This window comes from Dipteris shenzhenensis, chromosome 7 (assembly GCF_047967505.1).
Source record: "Dipteris shenzhenensis isolate YYH24624 ecotype China chromosome 7, Dip_SZ_1.0, whole genome shotgun sequence".
Classification (NCBI taxonomy): domain Eukaryota; kingdom Viridiplantae; phylum Streptophyta; class Polypodiopsida; order Gleicheniales; family Dipteridaceae; genus Dipteris; species Dipteris shenzhenensis.
The window spans coordinates 54697644-54721447 of record NC_141602.1 but is presented as its reverse complement, the minus strand read 5'-3'; the positions used below and the strand labels follow the sequence as shown (position 1 = coordinate 54721447).

General features: G+C 43.7%; 1 protein-coding gene across 4 annotated transcripts; it reads right to left on the bottom strand.

Moving 5' to 3' along the window:
• Nucleotides 1–396: 396 nt before the first annotated feature.
• SE (C2H2 zinc-finger protein SERRATE (SE)) lies at nucleotides 397–22672 on the bottom strand. 4 transcript variants are annotated; one of them, XR_015541295.1, is made up of 14 exons: nucleotides 22521–22672; nucleotides 21843–22287; nucleotides 20700–20812; nucleotides 10049–10118; nucleotides 9829–9903; nucleotides 9662–9736; nucleotides 3984–4031; nucleotides 3747–3815; nucleotides 2414–3208; nucleotides 2219–2261; nucleotides 1760–2127; nucleotides 923–1162; nucleotides 634–805; nucleotides 397–603 (listed from the first exon to the last, which is right to left on the bottom strand). XR_015541295.1 is itself a non-coding variant. In XM_087376767.1 (13 exons), exons 2-13 carry the CDS (start codon nucleotides 22277–22279, stop codon nucleotides 745–747), a joined length of 2394 nt encoding a protein of 797 aa, XP_087232893.1. In that variant the 5' UTR covers nucleotides 22280–22287; nucleotides 22521–22672; the 3' UTR covers nucleotides 397–744. The 4 variants fall into 4 exon arrangements, 3 of the variants coding, with proteins under 3 accessions (XP_087232893.1, XP_087232894.1, XP_087232895.1); XM_087376767.1 differs by having other exon boundaries at nucleotides 397–805; XM_087376768.1 differs by having other exon boundaries at nucleotides 397–805; nucleotides 20700–20779.
• Nucleotides 22673–23804: the final 1132 nt, after the last annotated feature.

The window sequence follows — 23804 nt, the reverse complement described above, 5'->3', positions numbered from 1 at the left end:
CAAGTAATTCACCCCTTAAAACCACCCCATGCACATGGGCTCCTCTCTCAAAGGTCACCATTTTCAGTGGGGCATCACGTGTACAGAAGACAGACACATGGGGGAGAGCCAAGGCGACAATAACATAAAAGATAAGGTCACATCTGATAATCATCTGAAAATGCAAGGGGGCAGAAGGTCAAAGAAGGAATCCTCTATGCACCACAGGTCAAGAAGGAACCCCCCTTGAGTATGCAAAGAGCCCTTATCCTGTAGTGGCTCTCAATCGTGGGGCACCACCCCCTTTTCACCCCTTTCCCTTTCTCTAACACACTTGAGCCGAAATACAGATCAGCATAACTAGATAAACACATGAACCACAGAATCCAACACATAGTCAAAAATCAAAACACAACATAAAACCTTTCTGTCATTCTGCATATTCACAAGGTGAATAATCACAAGGTTTTGATATTGATCATGCTGTTCCACTTTCCTGAATAATTCATCCTGATAGCATGTACCTCCATTGAAATGTGGACAATTACAAATGGAAAAGAGTCAAGGCCATGCATGCCAGAAGAAGAATTTTTGTCACTGGCACCATCAAAGATATTACATAGTTTCTTGGAAAAAAAAAAGATATTACATAGTGGGATATGCCCACTTCAGAGAGAGTCTTGCTACTACCCAATTAAAAACGTTTGACTCAGTTGTCTAAGAAGCGGGCATGAGCAAGCCTAGGGAAATGGAGCTCTTTCTACCTTATAAGCTCCTATAATCAATTACTGTCACTTCATCTTCTGGAGCATCAAGATCACGGTAACTGCACATCAAAAGATAATCATCAAAGTCAATCTAAAAGAAACACACAATATTTATTATGAATTAAGAGGAAATGAAGCCAATGTACTTGAAACAAAAAAGATCAGGATAATTATACCTTCGAAGAGCACGACGAGAGTCCTGACGGAGATTAGGAAGGGGAAGGACCATGGGAGGTGTGTCAATTGAACCAGTTCCTAGCCGACTGCCAGACCGCTTACGGCCACCGCGGTGACCACTTGAATCGCCGTCAAAAGGGCCATCATATACACCTGGATGAAAATGCCCAGCACTGCCCTGTTCTCTCCACAAACGCATAGCCACCTCAGGAGGTGCAGGCACAAATGGTCCAAGTGGTCTACAAAATAAATGCTCCTCAGAAAAAGAAAAGAAAAGAAGTGGCGACATGTCAGTTTACAACAAATCTAGCCAAAACAACAGTCCCATACAAAAATTCCTTGAGAAGGGGCAGCTCTTTTCAAATCTATGTATTGCAAGCAGAAAGCCTCTGGTCGAATATTCAGTTAAATGCAATTTCCAGGTAGTAAGATACATGAGATCCACAGCTGAGTTCTACAGATTATGCACGTCTTCTGCACCTCACAGCTCTCGTCTCTACAATCAGGAATGTATTGCAGCAATGTTGACATATATTTGGAAGGTGAGACCTATAAAATAGTATCACCTCTACAATATTGCCCAAGGTAGTAAAAGAATGGATTCCAGACTAGCAGTTTCCTGTATCTGACAAGCGAAAAATCCCACACTTTCCTTATATAGTGCAATCTTATACTGTTAAGCCTGAATTGCAATCTTATACTGTTAAGCCTGAATTTTCCTACCTTCATTCTCTCAAGTTTGGAAAAGCAATCTTGAAGGTTATCTGCTCAAAAGAAAAACAAACTTCTTTTACCTTCGAATAAATCTCTGCAAACTACTCGGACAAGATACTCACCCGGCACCAGGAACAGGCATCAAAACAGGAGGGGGCATGTTCATGTCTGTGCCAAAGGGGGGAGGCCCTCGCATTGTAGGTCCGTTGAAAGGGTCAAACATTGTGGTATCACTCCTTCCTCCTTCAAATGGCCCATCATAGAGTCCACCTGACAAGGTTGCCTTGTGATCATGTGAAGGTGAGCGTTCACCCTCCCTATCATAACGCTCTTCATCACGGGTCCTTTCGTACTTATCATTTTCTCTACCACTTCCCCGACCACCCCGGTCTGCATCCCTAGATCCACGACCTGAGGAAGCACTTGCTTTTAATCCTGGGGCAAGCTCATCAGGCCCACCTGGTCTCCGAGACTTGCCAGATCTGTCTTTCTGCAGCATTTGCGCGTAGCAATCAGAGCCAACATCCACTAACAGTTGCACTGCTGTAAAACATTAAGTTCTTTTATTCAAAAAATCAAACCTGTGAAGCCATGACTGGAGTGGATCCAGGTGCATCTGGATCACTGTTACATGCAGTAAATAAAAATGTTATTCATGCATAGTCAAGCAACCCCAAGTTTCTTATCATACTTTCTACAATTCCCAAACATAGGAGAAAAGCAAGTTCAGAAACGTAAATCTACAGTACATAGATATTGTGACAGTAATAGCATACCTCATATAGTTCTGAAAATATAGCTCCTCCCGAACTTTAAGAGATAGCTCACTGACAAGTTCTGTATGTTTAAGTTTCAAATGTTTATGCACAAATTCAGGCCCATGAAAAAGCTTTGTACAGCCCTTTGCTCCACAACCATATTTCCACCCATACTTCTCATCTTTGATTTTTCTTACATAGGGTTCCAAGGCTTGAATCGTTGAAGCCTCCATCTTTTCTTTATCCAGCATTGCCTCCAAAGGATCCCGGCCCTGCAATCTCCCCTGCCAAGTCCCATCGAGCTTTTTCTCCCATTCTGCAGAGGGTGCAGTGTCCTCATTGCCTTTTCCTTCTGTTCTGACGTGCCGCAGCACCTTTGGAGGCTCTTTATACTCTACCGACCCATAGTAGTCAACATAATGAATACGCCATAGATATGTTATTACTACGTCTAGAAGCTCCAGTCCTTCGTATCCCTTTACCTGATTGGCACCTCTGACTATGACAATGGAATTCATGCCAACTGCGCTTAAGGTTTTCTCCCCTTCAGATTTGTCAATATCGGAAGTTACAAGAATGTTCTTTTCAATGCCTTTCTCACCATCCAGCTTCTTGACAAGTGCACGAGCCTGTTCAATGTCCTTTGCCACCCTTCTTGGTTCAGAAGAAACAGCAGGTGCCTTTGGAGCAACATCAGATTCTTGCTCTTTAGCCGGACCTCTACCATTCCTTCTCCTCCTGCCTGTACCGTTAGCCTCCTCATCAGAAATCTGTTGTGCTTCTCGTGTGATGTTCCCTGCGAAGCTAGGGCCCCTGGAAAATAAAACACCTCAAAATATTTCACTAAGTACAAACTATTTTGAGTAGAACAGTTTTTCACACAAACCTGTCTTTACCCTATCAAAATAGAGCTTTACAGTTCAAAGACCATGTAAAAAGAGAAGAGCACCATGTATTTTGAAGTTTAGATTCGACTTAATGTGAGACGTGATAGGTCTGGGCAATGAGGAGTGCAAGAATACAATGCACCTAGAACCCTTAGTGCAAACCCTAAAATGACCTTGCCTTAAAAAGAGCTCACTAGCCCAATGTGGCAATTTACTTTTGAAATTTGGACCCTTATATGGGGAGTAATATTATATTCATGCAGCAATGCACACTCGAACCAATAACTTCCTACCGAGGTATTGAAACAATGAGGACAACTCAAAATTAAAAAGAAAGACCTTACCTTGTTTACAATGCAAAAGCTAATCTTTCAAAGGCTTTAAAATATAAGCAAGACTACAAATATAAAATCAAGTCAATGAGCACTTTGACTTATTTTGAATACAGAGTTTATTCAGCTTACATGTCCAACGTTCCAGATTCCAACTCCATCATGAACTCTCTGGCAGCTGCTCTACAAGATTCATTTCTCCTGAGGAAGGTTTATGAATCCAATGAGAACAAATAAGATATGTCGCTGCTTAAAAAGGAAAAGGAAATTTCAGTGCCAGCATACAAACAAACCACAAAAAACCCACCCAAAAAAAAAAGACTTAGCCTTCATTTACATTTTAGGGGACCTTAAAGCCTAAGTCCATACCTTTGCGTGACCATTTCTAAACGTGAAGGATCATACTTCTCCCGTAACCTAGCAAAATACAAGTGACAATGTATAAATTCATAAGAATTCAATATATGAAGGCAAGGAGGTACATGACAAACCTTCGCATATACCAATCTATATCAAAAACACATGCTACGCATGCCTATTAGCATGTGTTTTCTTGTAAAAGAAAGCTAATAAACTAAATCTAATATTCTCTTAAATTTTAAACATGCTACAATGCTTGAGAATGTATTGCTTCTTACAAGACAAAGGCTAGCTAGTAGCAACCTTATTAATAAAATTATACAAAAGCTAAATAATACTATCACATGCATGCAAAGCCATCATCGCATTTAATGGACCTTGCTAGAAAGAGTCTATTTAGAAGGAAGGAGGGAAGGGAAGGGGACTGGGGGGGGGGCGGGGGGCGGCGTGTTGGTTTGCAGAGAGAGAGAAATAAATAAATAAAGTCTATTAATGTCCACGGGAGACCAAAGGTCTATGGGACAATAGAGAAAACCATGCAGTACATCAGCTGAGGGAGGGCACACGGCAGCTCCCAAGGAGCGCAAAAGCAACTCCATTTATTTAGAGTACCTAGACTATGTTCTAAGACCATATTTTAAGACTGAGAGTCTTTTGGTTTGGATTTAAACTCCTTGATAAGTGCTATTCCACCACGGTAAACTGCCCACTTTCCATCTTTCCTGGCAGCTTTAACCTTAGCTAATTCCGCTGCTTTATCTTTCAGCTGGGCTCTTGTGAGTTCCTCGGCTATCCATAGTTTAGTTCCTTTCAACTTGTAAGACTGTCTGAGGACTTTAAGCCGTATATCTCGTGAATTAAATGAATTACAGCATGCCCTCTCCGATAACCAATATTGACTACTCTAGCTTCACCTTCTTCATTAGGATTGTCTGGCTTATCATCTTCATCTGCTGTCAAATCAATGTTTGGCAAAGCTGCTTGAACCTGTGCTAAAGTATCATCAAAGGAATCCTCCACCTTGTACCATCCATTCGGAAGCCCCCCAATTCTGATTTTAACCGTCTGGCTTCATGTTCTTTGATCTGTTCCTGAATATCATTTTATTCACCTTTGCTTCAACCTCTACAGTGACCTCTCGCTTGGCTGTCTGTACTTCATTTTAAACCAAATCTTTGACAGCAGAAATTAATTGAGGAGTAGGGGGGGAAGCATTGCAAGACTCGACAGCCTCAAGGCTCATCTATTACTGCTTGCTTACCAAGACCGTTATTGCATCCGCTAGTTGTAGTCTCAAATCTCGCACCTCAGCCTGTAAGAACAAAATCTGTTCATGATCCCAACAATGGGTAGGTTGGAAAGACCTCCTCGTTCATACAAACGTGCATACGGAGAGGGTGTTCAAGCTGCAACAGTGGCATATCTGGCTCTGCGGGGCTGTTGGAGAGAGAGAGAGAGAGAGAGAGAGAGTTCATTAAAAGTCCTCGGAAGACCAAAAGGGTCTATGGGACTAAAAGAAACTGATATAATGAGCTGAGGGGTGGAGCCACTAAGCGGGCATCAACACCCATGACGAATACAAAAGAAAACTTGCAATCCTGATCATAACAGCGTCAATACATACTCTCCGAGCTCATGAAGCCAGAGCCGGTAGGAGCGCCAACCGTTGGAGGGGGCCGTCGATGTGCGAGACTGCTGTGGTGGCATAGAACTTGTGATAGAGTGTTGGCGACTGACGACTCGTGTGGTCGGCTACGGTCTCTTGGCTATAGCCCTACGTTGAACAAGTGCCACCATCACTCCTATTGTTAGTGCCCCTGGTATAGTGAGCATGGAAGAAAGGTGCCCTGATGTGACATGTGCTAACGTGTCTCGCTTGGTCCTCGCAACCGTCGTCTCCATGGGTCCTGTTGGTCGGTGTTGTCTAACTGGAAAAACTCAGTGATCGTACTCTAAAAGAAGTCTATGGGTTTGTGTCTTGATCTCCCCTACGTGCCCTAAGCACACACTCCCTGTGTCGGACAGCCTCATGGATGAAGGCTGCAAGGCATCTCTGGTCTGGGTAGGACAAGAAGCTGGATAGGGATCCAAAATCATCTCTAAAAAGGCAGTGATAGCGACCTCTAATCCCATAGTACACAAGGCATCTGACAGCGAAATTCTCCTCTGACTCGATCTCCCGCGACTCACACAAGGTGCAGATACGGCCCTCTCTGGGTATGCCCTCTATCAGACCACTCTCAAGATTGAGACAGTGTCATGATATCCGAAGCCACCCTCAAGGAGTGGGGAGGTCGATCCATGTGTACCCTGGACTCTTCGACTTGGACCCCTTTGAGGGAGAGACATTGGGTGGCCCAAAGGGTGGCCCAGGAGGTCCGTTCCAAGTTTTGGACCGGGCCTTTGGTCCAGTTTGCGGCCGAGGAAGATCTCCTACTTCTTCTTGCTCGCCGCCCACAGAGGCTTGCCCATAGGCCTGTGGTTGGAGTAGATGCAGGTGTAGGGGCAGTGTCATTGCTCCTCTGCTTGAGTTCTGGAGACGATCCCTCACTGCCTTTGGAGCTGTCGTAGCGCAATGAGGATCTGGATGGGAGCCCTCAGGATTATGACCACACGCAGAGCCTTCAGAGGTGTAGTTTCAAAGGGACTACACCTAGGGGATGGTGGCCTAGTTCACTGAGGGAGGTCACGCGTTCCAGATTGATGAGGTCTCTCCAGCTTACCGGATACAATGTCAGAGCATTCAGAGGGTGATAGCCCGGATCCTCATTCCCCTCCAAAGGATAGTGTGTGGGACATAGTAGCCAGTATCACGGCGTGGAACATTTGGTTGCTCACTGCAGTCTGGTGATGGGTGACAATCCGGTTCTACCCTCGACTACCTTGGTCGCCATCTGGCAGAATATCATTTACACCCTACGCTCCACTCAAGAGTGTGGGACCCCGGGCTCTAGGACGATTGTCGTGAGGCACGCACGTTTCTGCAAGGCTTGGCTTGCAGGAGTTTTCTACATATTCACTCCCGAGGGATTCACTGGTTGTATAGTCACCCAGCTGGCTGTTAGCCCTTGTACTAGAGCTGGGTTTCTCTCGAACAGGCTGGTTTTCTTTTTTCAACCTTTATCGGTTTTTTCCATACTCAGCACCTTCGAAGCTGCTGTTTTGTATGAAGTTTTTCAAACATTAATAGAAGGTTCCTTTCTTTGCAAAGGATTTAAAAAACATTGGTCCTCTATGGATGTCCAGCCTGGGCACCTGGGCTCTCCAGGGCTTATTGGAAAAGAATAGAAACAGTGCATAAACGCTTTATTGTAGGCAAATTGGGAGTTAAAACGCAGACACCGTATCCCATCCTGTTAGTTGAAACGGGTATGATACCACTTGAAGGTGAAGCACTCTGCAGTTATCTAGAGTACCTCAACAAGGTTCAGACGATGGATGCACACCGGATACCACATAAAGCAATGGAAGCCACTAAGACCACGGGCTTGTACAAAGATGGGGAGGAGTGGATGGAACTACAGCGGATAAAGGCGGCTGATATACCTGAATAATCATGTGTAATCAGGGACTTAGTGACACTGAGAATGATACAGAAAATATGGCACGATCAAGGTACAAAACTGCAGTTCTACAAACGGGAAATCAACCTGATGGACAGCTATGCAATGCAGAAATATCTTGGTGAGGACATCTCGATATTCAAGGAATTGAATATGCAAAATAAGGACCAGCTCACATGATCTAGAAGTGGAGAAGGGTAAATGGATACGACCCAAGATCCCAAGGGAGGCGAGGATATGCAAAATCTGCCCTATAGAGGTAGAAGACGAGCAGCACATACTCCTAAAATGTCGAGCATACGCTCACATAAGGGGCAACAATAGTTGTAATCTAAAGAATCTATTGCAACAGCCAGCCCACAAGTTTGGAAGCTATTTAAAAGAAACCTTGGAACATCGCAGCAAAATTCTCGGACTAGCACAGAAAATAGTCCAGCAAATACTCACAATGTAGAAAGTTTTGGGAGACTTTTATTTCAATGGTTGTAATGGACCACTATTTAATTTAATAGTGGTCAACTCAGGGTTCTAGAAGAGTAGCAGATAGAGAAGGACCTTTGGTAAGATCAGAGGACCACACCGTTGGTGGGACTCTAGATCTCTCTCTTTTGTTGTGTCCATAGTTTTGGACGGAAATATATGTCTTGGTGGATGCTATATCTGGCTATGCCTACTGTCTATTTCCTGATCTGTACACACACTGTGTGAGCTCTTGAGCTATTCTATCACTCTTCCACTGTGCGTACCCTCTGTTGGTCCATTTCTAACTGGGGGGGGGGGGGGGATCATGGGTTCATCTTTTCTCAAGCAACGTTGTGCATTTCAATTTCTGTTCTTTCAAATCTATGAAGTCGAGCAATATTCTGCAATGATATGCAAATATTTCCCCTTCCCTTTAAGAGAGCACTTTGAGATCAAAGCGCACACGTCACCTACAAGGGGTGGAGAGCAAGGACAGCATGTTGATGAGATGAATAAGATGCTAGATTTGAGGTCGATACCTCCACTACGAGTTTACTCCGGGGTTTCTAAACATGTGTTAGTCCACAACCAGCACTGTGAAGCCCTCTCTGTCTTGAGATCTGTTGGAGGTGGTGGCCTTCACCCCTCACTTGAGCATGGTTGGGTTGGAGCATGGTGTATTTGCAAGGGGAGCCCGCAGCTGTGACACGTGGGTTTGGGGATATTAATCCCATAAGCACAAGCAATATCGTGGGTTCCTTGCATATAAAGGGCCCTTGGACCCTCCTCAGCTATCCCGTTGGCCATTTGGGGAGACTGGGGAGGCATGTGTGGCTACATGTGTGGCTAGGAGGCGAGGGGATTGGGACCCCCTCGTACTCGGCACACCTTGTGACACTTGGCAGCCTCTCACTGGCTGCAACAAGATCACCCAAGCATGGAGGTAGATTCATGAGCCCCACAGCCAGAACAAAACTGTGACACAGACACACAGATTTCTTCCAGAAAGAGCCTACACATAGTGGACAGTGCAAGGATCCGAGGCAGAGCCCAATTTTCAAGGGCGCCAGACTTAGATTCATGCCTAGCTGACCAGCCTTCATGATGCCCATGCAATGCTCATTTTGCCTGCACCTACACGCCCAAATTAGCGTTGACACACAATCTGTGTTCGTGGACTTCCATTTGAGTTTGATAGTTTTAAGAAGTGCACTAGGCACGTCTAGTTCCTCAGGTTATGTCTTGAATTATTGTTGAAGTTTTGTCTGATTCATCTTTATTTCAAGTCCAAGATTAATAAACCTAATGTATCTTTCAAGCTCTTCAAATCTGCAAAGTTGATTCCAAGCTTACATGAGCCTCAACTTTCAGTCGTACATTTACTATAAATATCAATATATTGCCCTGAGTATCTTCAGTCGCATACTGAAGTTGTGTTTTACAATTCTGTTGCCATCGCACAAGGAGGAAAGGACTTCCTGTGGGTGAACTCGGCTTCCACTCCTTCAAGGATGAAGTGTTAGATATCCATGCGAAACAAAGAAATTAAAATTTGTAACCCTTTCTATCAAAATCTTGAAATTTCAGATTTCTAAGATACATCATACAGATGACGTCGAAACATATGGTTAAATTAATAGTATAGATACGGCAAGAGCTTACCAATCTTCATGCTTGTTCTGCTCAAAAAAAGTGTGCTTCTGAGTGGATATAAACTCACTTTTGTATTCCTCATACCTGATCAATAGCCATTCAGAAGAAGACTTAAAAATGCCTCATAATAAGGATTCATCCCTCTCACTCTGGGAATCACAACACAAGAAAGATACCTGCGTTCAGCCTCTGCTGGGGATATGTCATCCTCCAACTCCGAGATGAATTGCTTATATGTCATCAAACCCTCTCTGCATCATCCAACATAGTACAAACTGGAACACTCAGAAGCAAAAACACTAAGCAAAAATAGTGAGCTGCATCTGAATTCAAGAAGACTCCATTTCTTATATTTGTGCAAATGTGGGGATTTCATCAGCATCTATTCACACTTACCGACGAGATGGGGCATCGTATGGAGAGTAGGGCCCATCACTATATCCCCCACGTCCAGAATCAGGCCAATCTTGAGAGCAATAGCAAGACACAAAGAAACAAATCCATACCCAATGTTAATGAAAAAGACCTGACAGTAACCAATTTATTTGTCCTTACAATATGGGACCAGTAGTATTTCAAAGAAAGGTGCAAGAGGAGCAAGAATGTCAAACAAATGGAATGCTCAACTGGCAAGAAGCCAAACCACAATTTTCCTCCCAATTTATTTTGAGAACAAGCAGGAAGGTACATATGTGAATTTAGAAGTTAAGAACATACACTTTTGACTTTGGTCAATCAAATTCAATTGGTCAAAGGTCAAAGAGACGTTTGATTAATTCCTAGAAGCAATCGAGTACCAAAAACAAGTATTTTTTACCCCAATCTACTCAAGTCAAACTCCATCAACCTAGCTCACATGATCCGACTAGATCTTAATAGCCATGACCCATGTCACTAACATCCCTAGAAGCCTTCTATAAGAGCAGAAAGTTTACCAACATGTCTTTGTGGGGCATAATGAGCCACTGTGGGTTAAGGGGCTCAGTTCTCGTATGACACGTCGGTTATATTGATAGATTGTTTAACAGTAGAGGTGGAAAAGAGACCTCAAGGTTGCCACACACATGACAAGGGTTGATCAAAATCCTCTAGTCAACCGTGCATGTGATGCCCATCTCAAGGTGAAAATCCCAAGTATATATAGAATCTAACTATCTCAACCAGCTCCCTTGAAAGAGTGAAAGTCTCATACTAAAGCTGAACTTCACTAGTGTTGACGATCATAACCTGGGTTAAAATTGACCTTCATGTCTCTACTCTCACAAAAGGCCTGAAGGCTATCAGATGCATATATAGTCCCTTTGTTGTGTCTGAGACCAGCACCACACCATTAGCATGAGAGGGAAGGGATGAGGGAGAAGTACAACGGGGAGAGAGTGAGAGAGAGGAGTGACACCAAAGATGTGGGTGTGAAGTGATGAGCCACACCACAAACTCTTAAGTTTTATTAGGATTAGGTTTTTCACCCTATGAAAGACAGTCATAGGTGTCATATCTTTAATAAAGGGGTGGCAATGTGCCTTTACCCCAACAACCTCCCACCTAAAGGCCAATGTGCCTAAAGGGGAGAAAAGAATAAAAATTACAGCAATATACAGTTACTGTATACAAGACCATAAAATAAGAATGGTCTCATCCTAACCCATGATGTGGCGGCAATGTGCAAACCGCTCTGTAGGCAAGCTCTTAGTGAGCAAATCTGCAGGATTATCATCAGTATGCACCTTCACAAGCTCAAGTCGCTTGTCTTCCAATACCTCCCTGATGAAATGATATTTCACATCTATGTGCTTGGTCTTCTGATGAAAGACCGGATTCTTTGCCAACATGATAGCACTCTGACTATCACAATGCAAAACTGGCATATCTCCTGTAATGCCCAAATCTCCCACCAGCCGAGTAAGCCATAATGCTTCCTTACAAGCCTCAGTGGCTGCAACATATTCAGCTTCAGTGGTTGACAGTGCAACGCATTTCTACAACCGAGACACCCATGATATAGCACCTCCTGCAAATGTGAAAATATAACCGGTAGTAGACTTCCGGTTATCTGCATTCCCTGCATAGTCTGAATCTGTAAAACCATGCACCAATGCATCCTGCCTACCATAGCATATGCACAAGTCTTTGGTACCCTTGAGATACCTCAAGACACCTTTCACTGCTTCCCAGTGCCGCTTGCCTAGATTTGCCATATACCTGCTGATGACTCCCACCACAAAAGCAATATCCGGACGAGTGGCAACCATGGCATACATCAAAGAACCAACTGCAGATGCATACGGAACCTTGGCCATTTCAGCCTTATCATCATCTGAGGGATGAGGGAGAAGTACAACGGGGAGAGAGTGAGAGAGAGGAGTGACACCAAAGATGTGGGTGTGAAGTGATGAGCCACACCACAAACTCTTAAGTTTTATTAGGATTAGGTTTTTCACCCTATGACTGTCTTAAGACAGTCATAGGTGTCATATCTTTAATAAAGGGGTGGCAATGTGCCTTTACCCCAACAACCTCCCACCTAAAGGCCAATGTGCCTAAAGGGGAGAAAAGAATAAAAATTACAGCAATATACAGTTACTGCATACAAGACCATAAAATAAGAATGGTCTCATCCTAATCCCATGATGTGGCAGCAATGTGCAAACCGCTCTGTAGGCAAGCTCTTAGTGAGCAAATCTGCAGGATTATCATCAGTATGCACCTTCAGAAGCTCAAGTCGCTTGTCTTCCAGTACCTCCCTGATGAAATGATATTTCACATCTATGTGCTTGGTCTTCTGATGAAAGACCGGATTCTTTGCCAACATGATAGCACTCTGACTATCACAATGCAAAACTGGCATATCTCCTGTAATGCCCAAATCTCCCACCAGCCGAGTAAGCCATATTGCTTCCTTACAAGCCTCAGTGGCTGCAACATATTCAGCTTCAGTGGTTGACAGTGCAACGCATTTCCACAACCGAGACACCCATGATATAGCACCTCCTGCAAATGTGAAAATATAACCGGTAGTAGACTTCCGGTTATCTGCATTCCCTGCATAGTCTGAATCTGTAAAACCATGCACCAATGCATCCTGCCTACCATAGCATATGCACAAGTCTTTGGTACCCTTGAGATACCTCAAGACACCTTTCACTGCTTCCCAGTGCCGCTTGCCTGGATTTGCCATATACCTGCTGATGACTCCCACCGCAAAAGCAATATCCGGACGAGTGGCAACCATGGCATACATCAAAGAACCAACTGCAGATGCATACGGAACCTTGGCCATTTCAGCCTTATCATCATCTGATCTGGGGCTGTTTTTACTGCTGAGTTTTAAATGTGGAGGCAACGGGGTACTAATAGACTTCCCCCCTCCATTTTAAACCTCTGCAGTACTTTGTCAATGTACTCTTTCTGTGACAGAAACAAAAGTCCCTTGGACATGTCACGAGTAATCCGCATGCCAAGAATATGATTTGCAATACCCAAGTCTTTCATGTCAAAAGACTTATGCAGTTGTTTCTTCAAAGCACTAATCTCCTGCTGAGATTTACTGGCAATCAACATGTCATCCACATATAGAATGAGTAGCATCAAGCTGCCATCCTTTGCCCGTTTGGTGTACAAGCAATGATCGGTCTCACACCTATGATACCCTTGGGACTGCATGAAGGCATCAAACTTCTTGTACCATTCTCTTGGCGCCTGCTTGAGTCCATACAAGCTCCTCTTTAGCTTACACACAAGCTGTTCTTTCCCTTTAACAGCATATCCCTCTGGCTGACTCATATAGATCTCATCATGAAGATCTCCGTGAAGAAAAGCAGTCTTCACATCCATCTAACATAAATCCATGTCCTCATGAGCAACAAGAGCCAACACTGCTCTCAAAGTAGTCATCTTGACTACAGGGGAAAAGATCTCATCAAAGTCAATGCCCTTCTCCTGCTTAAATCCCTTGGCAACCAATCTGGCCTTATACCTCGGTAAAGCATTTGAATCCACTTTGACTTTGTAAACCCACTTGCATGGCAAAACCTTTCTGCCTGCAGGTAGCTGCACCAAGTCCCATGTATCATTTTGAAGTAGGGAGTCCATTTCTGACTGCATGGCTTTCTCCCACTTCCTTTTTTCTGTTCTTCCCATAGCTTCCTTGAAGCTGGAAGGCTCACCACAATCTGTCAGCATGATAAAATCAGCCACATTATTGGCTCCTGGAACAAACATGTCAGGAGGCCGTTGTACACGGGTGCTTCTCCTAACAAAATGTTCCGGATTAGGCTGCTGTCCAGCCTGTTCGTCATGCATGACGGGTGGCTGTACCACCATATCTGGCTGTTCTACAGCTCCATTTGCTGGCATATCCAGTGGTGCATCATTGGCAAAATTATCTGGCTGATTTTCAGCCTGTATACCCTCTTGAACAGGGTTATCTGCAGCAGCCTGCTGCTGCATATTAATGGGCATGCTTTGCTGTCCGACATCATCATAAACAACCCTCCTGTATTCCACAGGTTGCACGGGTTCTTTGTGTACACTATCCTCTTTAAAGATGACATCATTGCTGCGTATAATCTTCCGTTTAACGGGATCCCATAACCTGTACCCCATTTCACCTTCGTCACCATAACCCATAAAGATACATCTGGAAGACTTTGGCTCCAGTTTGGTGCGCAGTTCTTTGCGTATATGAGCAAAGCACTCGCAGCCAAACACACGTAAGTGCTTATATGAAGGTGGCTTGCCAGACCACACCTCCTCTGGCACTTTCAACTCCAAAGCCTTGTTCGGCGACCTGTTAATTATGTGAACTGCTGTTTGCACAGCTTCTGCCCAAAAGCCATGGGGCAATGCAGCATAAGACAACATACATCGAACCTTCTCCTGAATAGTTCGATTCATCCGCTCACTCACACCAATTTGAGATGCATTATGAGGGGCTGTGAGTTCCTGTTTAATGCCCTTAGCTTCGCAAAACTGTACAAAAGCATTTGACACATACTCACCCCCATTATCGGATCTGAGGCATTTCAACCTGCGACCTGTCCGATTCTATACCTGAGCGACAAACTTCTTGAAAGCATCTAAGGCATCGCTCTTATGCTTCAAGAAATAGACCCACACTTTGCGTGTGGCATCATCAATAAAAGTAATGAAATACTTTGCACCCCCTAGTGATAACTGTGGCATCTCACACAAATCAGTGTGCACTAGATCAAGCGGTGCTCTATTTTGGGAAGTTCTCCTCTTATAAGGAGTCATAGAATGCTTGCCAAATATGCAATGATCACAAGTAGGCAAATCTGAAAAAGAAAGAGACGGCAGATAACCCAAACGTGACAGTTCTTGCATTCCTTTAACGGACATGTGTCCCAACCGGCTATGCCACAATGAAACCTTTGGCAGCTCGGTTATGGCAACAACATGATTACCTACACTGGAAACATAAAGAGGATACAAGGTATCACTCTTATAACCCTCAGCCACTACAACCTGGCCATCAGTAATCACCCATTTGAAATCCCCAAATGTGGTGTGGTAACCACTGTCATCCAACAAGCCAATGCTAATCAGATTTTTCTTGATTTGCGGCACATGGCGAACACCATCAAGCATAAACATGCGTTCATCAGGGAATACTATCTGTATACTGCCAATCCCTGCAATCTGACATGCATAGTTGTTCCCAAGGTGAACAACTCCATGAGTACCTGTATAGAAAGTAAACCACTCCCTATGAGGAGTAACATGAAAAGAAGCACCTGAATCCAAGAGCCAGGTGTGCATGTCATGGCCATCAATAACCAAAGTATGTGCAATTACGGCAGAAGAGCATAGAACATCATGTCTGTCACTGTCACTGTCCTCTGCTGCAACATTCACTGCATCCAAGTCATCTACCTTGGCCTTGCCTTTGCCTTTGCTTCCACTGCCTGCATCCTTTGCCTCAGCCTTCTTGGCTTTCTGATCCCGTATAAACTTGAAGCACTTAGACTTCACATGTCCCTTCTTGCCACAATAAAAGCATTCAATATCCTTTTTGCCACGGGACTGACTGCGGGATTTGGACTTACTAGCAGATCTCCCCTTCAGCTGAGTCCTGCCTCTTTCCTGTACTTGCAAAGCATTTGAAGACTTGCTGCCCGCATTATTCTTCCTGCTCATCTCCTCCATGAGGACAGAGCTCTCTACATCAGCATATATAAGAGTGACATTTGAATTAGACAGGGTGGTCTTGAAAGTGTCCCAACTCTCAGGGAGGGTACATAACAAGAAAGTAGCCTTGAACTCCTCATCAAGGTTCAACCCTTGTGCAATCAGCTGTGTAAAGATGGCATTGAACTCACTCAAGTGTGAGGTCATAGCTGTACCTTCCTTCATGCGAAGATCAACCAACTTCTTCAACCAATACACCTTACTGGCTGAACTCTTTTGGGCATACAACTCTGCTAGCCTCTACCATACGCCATAAGAGGTCTTTTCAGCCTGAACATTATACACAAGAGTATCAGAAATAGTAAGCATGATAGCTGCCCTTGCGGACAAATCAAGCTCCTCCCATTCATCATCTGCCATGTCAGATGGCTTGACACCCTTCACCCTTATGGGCTTAGAAATCTTCTTTAGCAGAAGTACATTCAAACACTGTTCTGCCCATAATGCATAATTGTGTGCTCCTTCCAATTTTTTTATGTTCAGAATTGAAGATTCACTTCCCCCTGATGCCATATCAGATAAGGAAAGTTCCTGACTCCCTGTAAATCAAAAAATGACTGAATAAAGTTCTGATTTCTCAGAAAAAAAAACCTGCTCTATCAAGAGCCAGGAGCACTCACAATAGTGCTGTTTTTACTGTCAAAAGAATCTGCAGCAAAACAGAAAATTTCCCTCCAGTTACTGTACCTTCTGACACACTGTACCGTGCTCAAATAGGCATAAAACAGTAATTTCAGAATGCTGCAGCTGTTCCACAGGTGCTTTAACAGTGCATCATCATCTTCCACAGGTGCTTTAACAGTGCATCATCATCTGATGAAGCATAAAACACTGCTGTCCTGATCACTTCTCCCACCTCAGATGAGGTATTGCACTGATTTTATATGCATAAACCACTTGTCATACACTGTTTTGTTCACTTAAAAAAAAGAGGCTCCAGACACTTCAGCCTGTCACAAACCTGCAACAGAAAATGGGACAAATCCCAAGCAATCACCCTTCTACCAAGGGGATAAAAGGCATCTGAAGGTCTTAAACAGTAACTCAAGTGCTCTCAAGCAAAATCTGAGCAAAAGCCCCTTGATTTGACACCTGTGCCAAGTGAAAAACACCTCAACACTGAGGTAGCATACAAAATACAGCGCTCTCCTGGCACTTTCACCTGACAATGCAATGCATAAACAGCCCTGTGTACACAATAACAACACAGATCCCAACGTACAAACACTGAAGAGAAAATCTTTTGAGCACTGTCAACAATGGACAGTTAGGGACCGAGTTAACTCGATGCGCCCTGGCCAAGCGTGGCTCAACTGAGATTTTCCAAAGTGTCGTACACAAAATGTGACCTGCAGAAATGTCACTGAATACACTGCGGAAACAAGATCAATGTGGGCTCCCTGGCTCCACACTGCCTCAAGGCATACACTGCATAAGCTTTCAGGCAAAAGCCCTTTGAAAATGTCACCCAAAAGCTGAGATTGGCACTCAGCAAAAGCATACAAAATCCTCTGCAAAATCAAGGCATTACCTTCCCGAAATAAGATAACTGTGCAATCAACCACACATTGTGGTACTAGTCACCTCAAGCACGAGGGACTCGAAGGTACTTGCTGTACCTTCAACACACAGTTTTGAGAACTGAAAATGATCCGGGAATGAAGAGCAGAGTGCTCTCTCTCCTTTTCCTTCTTCTCCCAAAAAAAAAAACTGCTGTACCTGCTGTACTTTCTGTACACAGATCAGGACTCGGTACTCTATGATTGCAGCCATGACACCCTCTCCATATGCACAGAATTACCAACAAGAAGGCTCAAAACGACCCATCCTTGGGCAACAGGATCAGATTTTTTATCTGCAGCAGGCAGTAAGAGAGCTACGATTGGAACTGGCAGAAGTAAAGCCTCGACTTCACATTCTGGAAGGGCCTGGTGAGCAAGCAGTAATTGATGAGGCTGTAAAATCTTGTAAGGATTCCCCACCTACCCCGCAACTAGTCTCTACAGTCAAAGATCTTGTCCACATTGAAGTAACAAGCTGCTAAGAAGGAGTGATTGTGGAAGTGGACACCAAAGCAAATAACACTGATATTCAAGCAAAGATTAAAGAACACGAAGCTAGATGTGATAATGCATTGAAGATTAGAATAGGGGGGACTCCCGGTACAAAGAGGACACATAGTGTGAAATATTGACAAAGATCAAAGCAAGCTTGCCCAACATTAAATGGGTGGATGATGATGAGCAGGATGATGACGACTCCAGGCCAACATCTATTATGCACTATAAAGGTCATGCAATCCTTACACTGAAGTCAAAAGATATGCGGATCAAGCTTCTTCGACAATCTTACAAGCTAAAGGGTACCAAAGTATCGATAGCAGAGGAGCTTACACAGGCTCAACTCAAGAATAAGGCAACTGCATTAGGCTGCCAGAAAGGATGGAAAATGGGCAGTTTACCGTGAAGGCGTATAGCTCTAATCAGAGAGTTTAAATCAAAACCAAAAGACTCGGTCTTAAACTGATGTATGACTGTTTACTCCTTCAAACTATTATGCAAGTACTCTAAATAATGTGGGTTGCTTTTGCACTCCTTGGGAGCTGCCATGTGCCCTCCCTAAAGCAGATGTACTAGAGGGTTTCTTGCTGTCCCATAGACCTTTTGGTCTCCAGTGGACGTTTAGACTTGCTTTCTTTCTTTCTTTCTCCACTAAGGAGTTCCCACCCCATGCTCTTCACCCTTACCCTTCCCCCTGTTTCTCTACAGGTGTCACTCCCATGCTCTCCACTAGGGAGTTCACCACCCTTCTTTTCCTGAAAACATTGCCAGACATTCCTGTCACAACTTGAAGGATGACATTGCCAATATATTCAAAGATTTCAGAGAAACTTTAAGATTCACACTTTACAACGATGACTCTGAAACTTAGGAATTACAATGCAAGTTGTTCACGTAAGCTGCGACTGTTACATGTCAAAGGAGAGAAGACAAGGCACAGGCTATGTGGGGTAAAGTTTAACAAGGTCACCTCAAGATACACCAAACATTCGTATCCCTTTCTAAGTAAGAGGTATGGCGCGAAACCTCTTCGAGGCTCCAAGAAATGTATGAGGTGACAAATGAGGAGGCACAAGACACCCCCCCCCCCCCCAAAAAAAGGTGTTTTTCCCTCTTTTATATTCCATCAGGGAGACCTTCTAACACAGCAAAGATCCCTTGTTGACAGAAACATGGCCATGGTTGTTAAGACACTAGACACGTGTCTTACCTTAAGACACCTTTAGACACTCTCAGTTTTTTTTTTTGGGTGATGGGTAGGGTGTAAAAACAAAAATTGAGTTTGACTTAACCATGCTATCATTGATGGTGACTTTGGATCCAGCAGTGGGAGTGACCTCATTAGGATGAATCTTGAGAGCTTTGACTCTTGAGAGTCAAAAGTTTCCTTTCAATTATATGTATTGAGATGCAGATTTCATTCACGTCACAGATTGCTGCCATGATATTTATGTTTATTGATATATGATGATTGGTATATAATCTATATAGCCTTCTAGGCTCTTGTTAAGTTGTTTATCTGGATTTTCAATATCAAAATTCACTTCTAAGTTTAAACCTTTAAAACTGTGAGACGTGACTTGCAAGCTCTTGAGTCGTGAGTCTTAACTTTAACTTTTAAGTCTAGAGTGATAAGTCTTGACTCTTAACATTGTATGAGTGCATTGTTACTTCTTGCCTTGTTTAAGTGTAGCTTATTGTACTTCTAGAATCTAGCAACTAGCTAATGCTAGCAAGTTGTACACACTTGTATACATATATTAGTTAAATATTTATTATTATAACCACAATGACGTGTCTTATCTTCAAGACACTTTAGACACTCGTGTCTGAAGCGTGTCTTATGTGTCATGTCTTACAACCATGAACATGGCCTTAAACAATTTCATAAACCCAACGGATCTAGCCTGTTAAGGCAGTCCAATCAACAACGTTTGAGCAGAAATTGAGTGAATAATCCAAAAATTGACGGTGGGCACCAATGTCCTATCATGGATGTAAAAACTAGTATTGAAAGAGGCCCACAGGGTCTATTGTAGTATATAGCAAACTATTTAGGGTTGGACTCCGTATAGCTCAGCTGGGTTTATGAATATGAAGATAAGCAGACTTTTGTTCTGCGGGTATCTTGAAAATGGCAAAAGGCTCTTTTATGTTCTGTCAGGGAGACCTTCTAACACAGCAGAGATCCCTTGTTGACAGAAGCATGGCCTTAAACAAATTCATAAACCCAGCAGATCTAGCCTTTTAAGGCAGTCCAATCAACAACGTTTGAGCAGAAATTGAGATACTCCAAAAACTGGGGGTGGGCACCAATATCCTATCATGGATGTAAAATCTAGCATTGGAAGAGGCCCAAGGGGACTATTGTAGTATATAGCAAATATTTACGGTTGGACTAAATATAGCTCAGCTGGGTTTATAAATATGTGTGGTCATCTCATTGTATGGGCGCTTAGCACATGAATATAAGCAGACTTTTGTTCTGCGTGTAAATAGGCTCACTCCCAAGAACATAGACCAATGGTCTAGGAGTAGTGTGGTCAAATCCGAACAGAATATAAGAGAGTTTACAAGATTTATAACCGTCTCAAGCTTTCACCACAAACATTCGGGTTCAAAAGGAATGCCTCTGTCTCCTACCCGATTTTGACTTTGCCAAAGTAGCCTAGCAGTTATTTAAAACAAGCATTTTTGTTACCACATCCAGCCACAAGGAAATTGAAAATTGTACTAACACTCAGCAAGTATACAAAATGGAACTAGCCAAGGATGGGTACCTGAACGAGACCCAGGATGCCTTCCGTGACTCTTCTCATCTCCACTGTAGCTGTTACTTCTGCCTCGACCACTTCCTATCCTGTCATAGGGACCAAGCCCATCATATTCATACCTGTCAGACCCGATTCATAATGCTGTAAGACGTCCCTGACAATCAGCTGCTTTCCTTTTACCGTTCGATGTATCCGTACAGACCCAAAGAAGCAAATGAGATCGATGCGTTTATTAATAAAGAATTCAGTAATGATCCACTACCCTTAAATAAAGACTACAAGACCACTCTAAGGAAGGCGAGCATGAACAATCATCTTCCCAATGTAAAGACATAAAGGCAAGTAAGGACAACTAATCTCCAGAACTTGAAAACTCATGCTCTTACTTGCCGATTGGAGGGCGCCACGAAAACCACATGTGGGAACTAATTCCATTCTTGAGAATTCAGCATTCATTTGCGGTGTAAAGAGGAGCCTCACAAGATATGCTACTGGCCTTCACCAATTACACTCAAAAGTAACAAGTTGGAAAGCCACTTGCTTGGCAAAACTCTCCCTACCTTCCACTCACAAGAGAGATCCTACTACTCTTCACAGATTTAAGAGGTTGCACACAATAGAGAGGAAGTCTAAGAAGGCCTATCAATCTCTTGCGTCTCAAAACTCAGGTCATAAGTCTTGCACAAAGAGCCATCTCGCAACCATGAGAGAATTTGCCTGTACGAACATCAACCTGTTAGTCCCTGTACAAGGTTTCTTGAGAAAGGAACAACTTTGTGAGCATTCGCACTCGTTGAAGTTAATGCAATTGTGAATCCACTAGAATTGGAAAAATCAAAACAATAAGTTCTTATAGATTCCAGCTAAGCTCGAATTCCTTTGTATGCAACCAACTGAATTATCATAAACAAGCCATATCCGTTCAAAAACTGAAAAATTAGTAAGCTGAAGTCAAAATCATCTGGTAGGATAATCAGCCCACGAAAAATACTCTCTCAGAATCGTAGAGAGCGGAAACCACGTATGATTCCTAGTGTTAGAATATCAAATAAATGGGCAACTAACATCAGAATATAGGACGCAATATGCCCAGTTTTCAACGAAACAGATGCAAGCGTAAAAGTACAAATGAAGAAAGCTTAGCCTCACCTCCGATCGTAACCGGAAGCCTTTCCTTGGTCATCGGATGGCAACATGCCACTGCGAGGAGAGCTTCCCCGACGGCTCAACTCATAATCGTCCTCCCTCTTGGACCGCTTGTGAGTTGGTGATCGCCGAGAGGGAGAGTACCTTCGGTCTCGATCTCTATGAGCATACGGTGGTGGACTGGGGCTCCTGCGCCTTTTGTAATCCCTGTCTCTGTCCCTACGTTCGTCTTCATCCACGCTTCGTCTATCATAATAATCTCGTCGCGTTCCTCGGTCCTCCCTGTCATCACGAATGCTTCTCTCGTCTCGCCGGTCCCGGGGGTCTCTGTCCCGCCTACGTTCCTCCACAGATCTCTCTTTGCGATCTGGTGCCACTCGGTCTCTCCGTCGGTCGTCGCGTGGAAGGGGCTCCGGTGGCAAATCCATAACGTCCGCCATATTTGGCACTGTCCAACCATGGCCCTAGCACAGAGTCAATAATTTCTTTCCGGGGAGCCTCGGAAAGCGCGAGCTTGAGACCAACAGTTAAGCGCAACTACGAAAGGAAGTTTTGAGAGGAAATGGCGATGTAGGTTGAAGACAAAGAGCTCAAATTGAGCAGAAAAATGCAGGGCAGACTGCAGAAATGGAAGGGAGAGAGCGAGGAAGAGATGGTGAGCAAGAAATTTGAAGAACCGACCTGGAAATCGAGAGATTGGTGAAGATGGAGTCGATGGATGGATGGATGGATGCAGCCCAACCCTAAAATCAAACTGGAGTGTTTTCTGCTTTGCAACCGCTGGCTTTGAGGTCCAAAAAATAAAAAGGGCGCTCAACCCAACAAAAAAAACGAATGCCCCCCCCCAAATTTATTTTCCCCCTCCTACTTATCAAATCTGCAATTCGTACCTCAAGTGCGGTTGGTATCCCTCGCCCGTTTTTATTGGCGTCCCCTTACTTTAGAGGGTATCCCCCCCTATGATTTTCATGGTGTCTCACACACAGGAAGACACAGCGGAACACGGCTTGGTTGAACCCACGGAGAATTGATATCATGAATGAATATTTCCTTGCAAATTTCAAGTTTTCATCTTAAGTGGATCATCTAAGCTTTTCTTTGTTTAGATGCTCATTTGGGAGATACTAAAACGAAATTGTATAAGTAGAAGTCCGATGTTTGCGGGAGTGGCAGACTGTATTTCACCACTCCGTAGCAATAGCATGCAAAGCATTTTGACGTGGGAATGCTCTCTTAGAAGCTCTTCGCATGTCATCCGATGCATGCTAATCGAATATCCCATCTGCTCCAAGGATTCGTTTGGCCACCTCCTTCGCATGTGGAAGATGTCAACATTGAGCACCAACGTGAGCGCACCTTCCCGTGCGAAAATAGCCTCTTAAAGCTCTTCCCAACCCGGAGCCCGGGTACACACACCCAGTTGGTCATCCAAACACCTCGACCAATTCACATACACAAGTGCTCCTTTGGGCTCCGATGTGCTTATCAATCCCTAGAGGCCATTTGAGCACTTGGTGGCCCAAACACCACTTTGTGCTTCTTTGAGCACTGTGTGTGTGTGTGTGTGTGTGTGTGTGTGTGTAAAGAACCACATGAGAAAAAATAATCGTGGAATAAGTTGTGCAGCAAGAAATAAGCACATAGAGGCTTGTTCAGGGACTAGTATGCTAACCTAGAAAGGAAGGGAGCATTCCCAAGGAGAGAATGTCTAGTCACCCGAGCATGCTAACTAGGCTAGTATCAAAATGACTGGCTAAGAACCAGTAGTTAGTGTAGGACTCAAATCACAAATCTACTTTACTAGAGCTAGGCAAAAACGTAGGAGTCACAAATATACCATATTAATCATCATGAGAATGAAGTGGCTTGATGTTAGATGCATGATTTGTAGGGTTCCAGATAGTTTTAGTGGGCATGTGAAGGTTTTCGAGGGAAATTAGTGTGTAGGTAAAGGCTTATCGGATC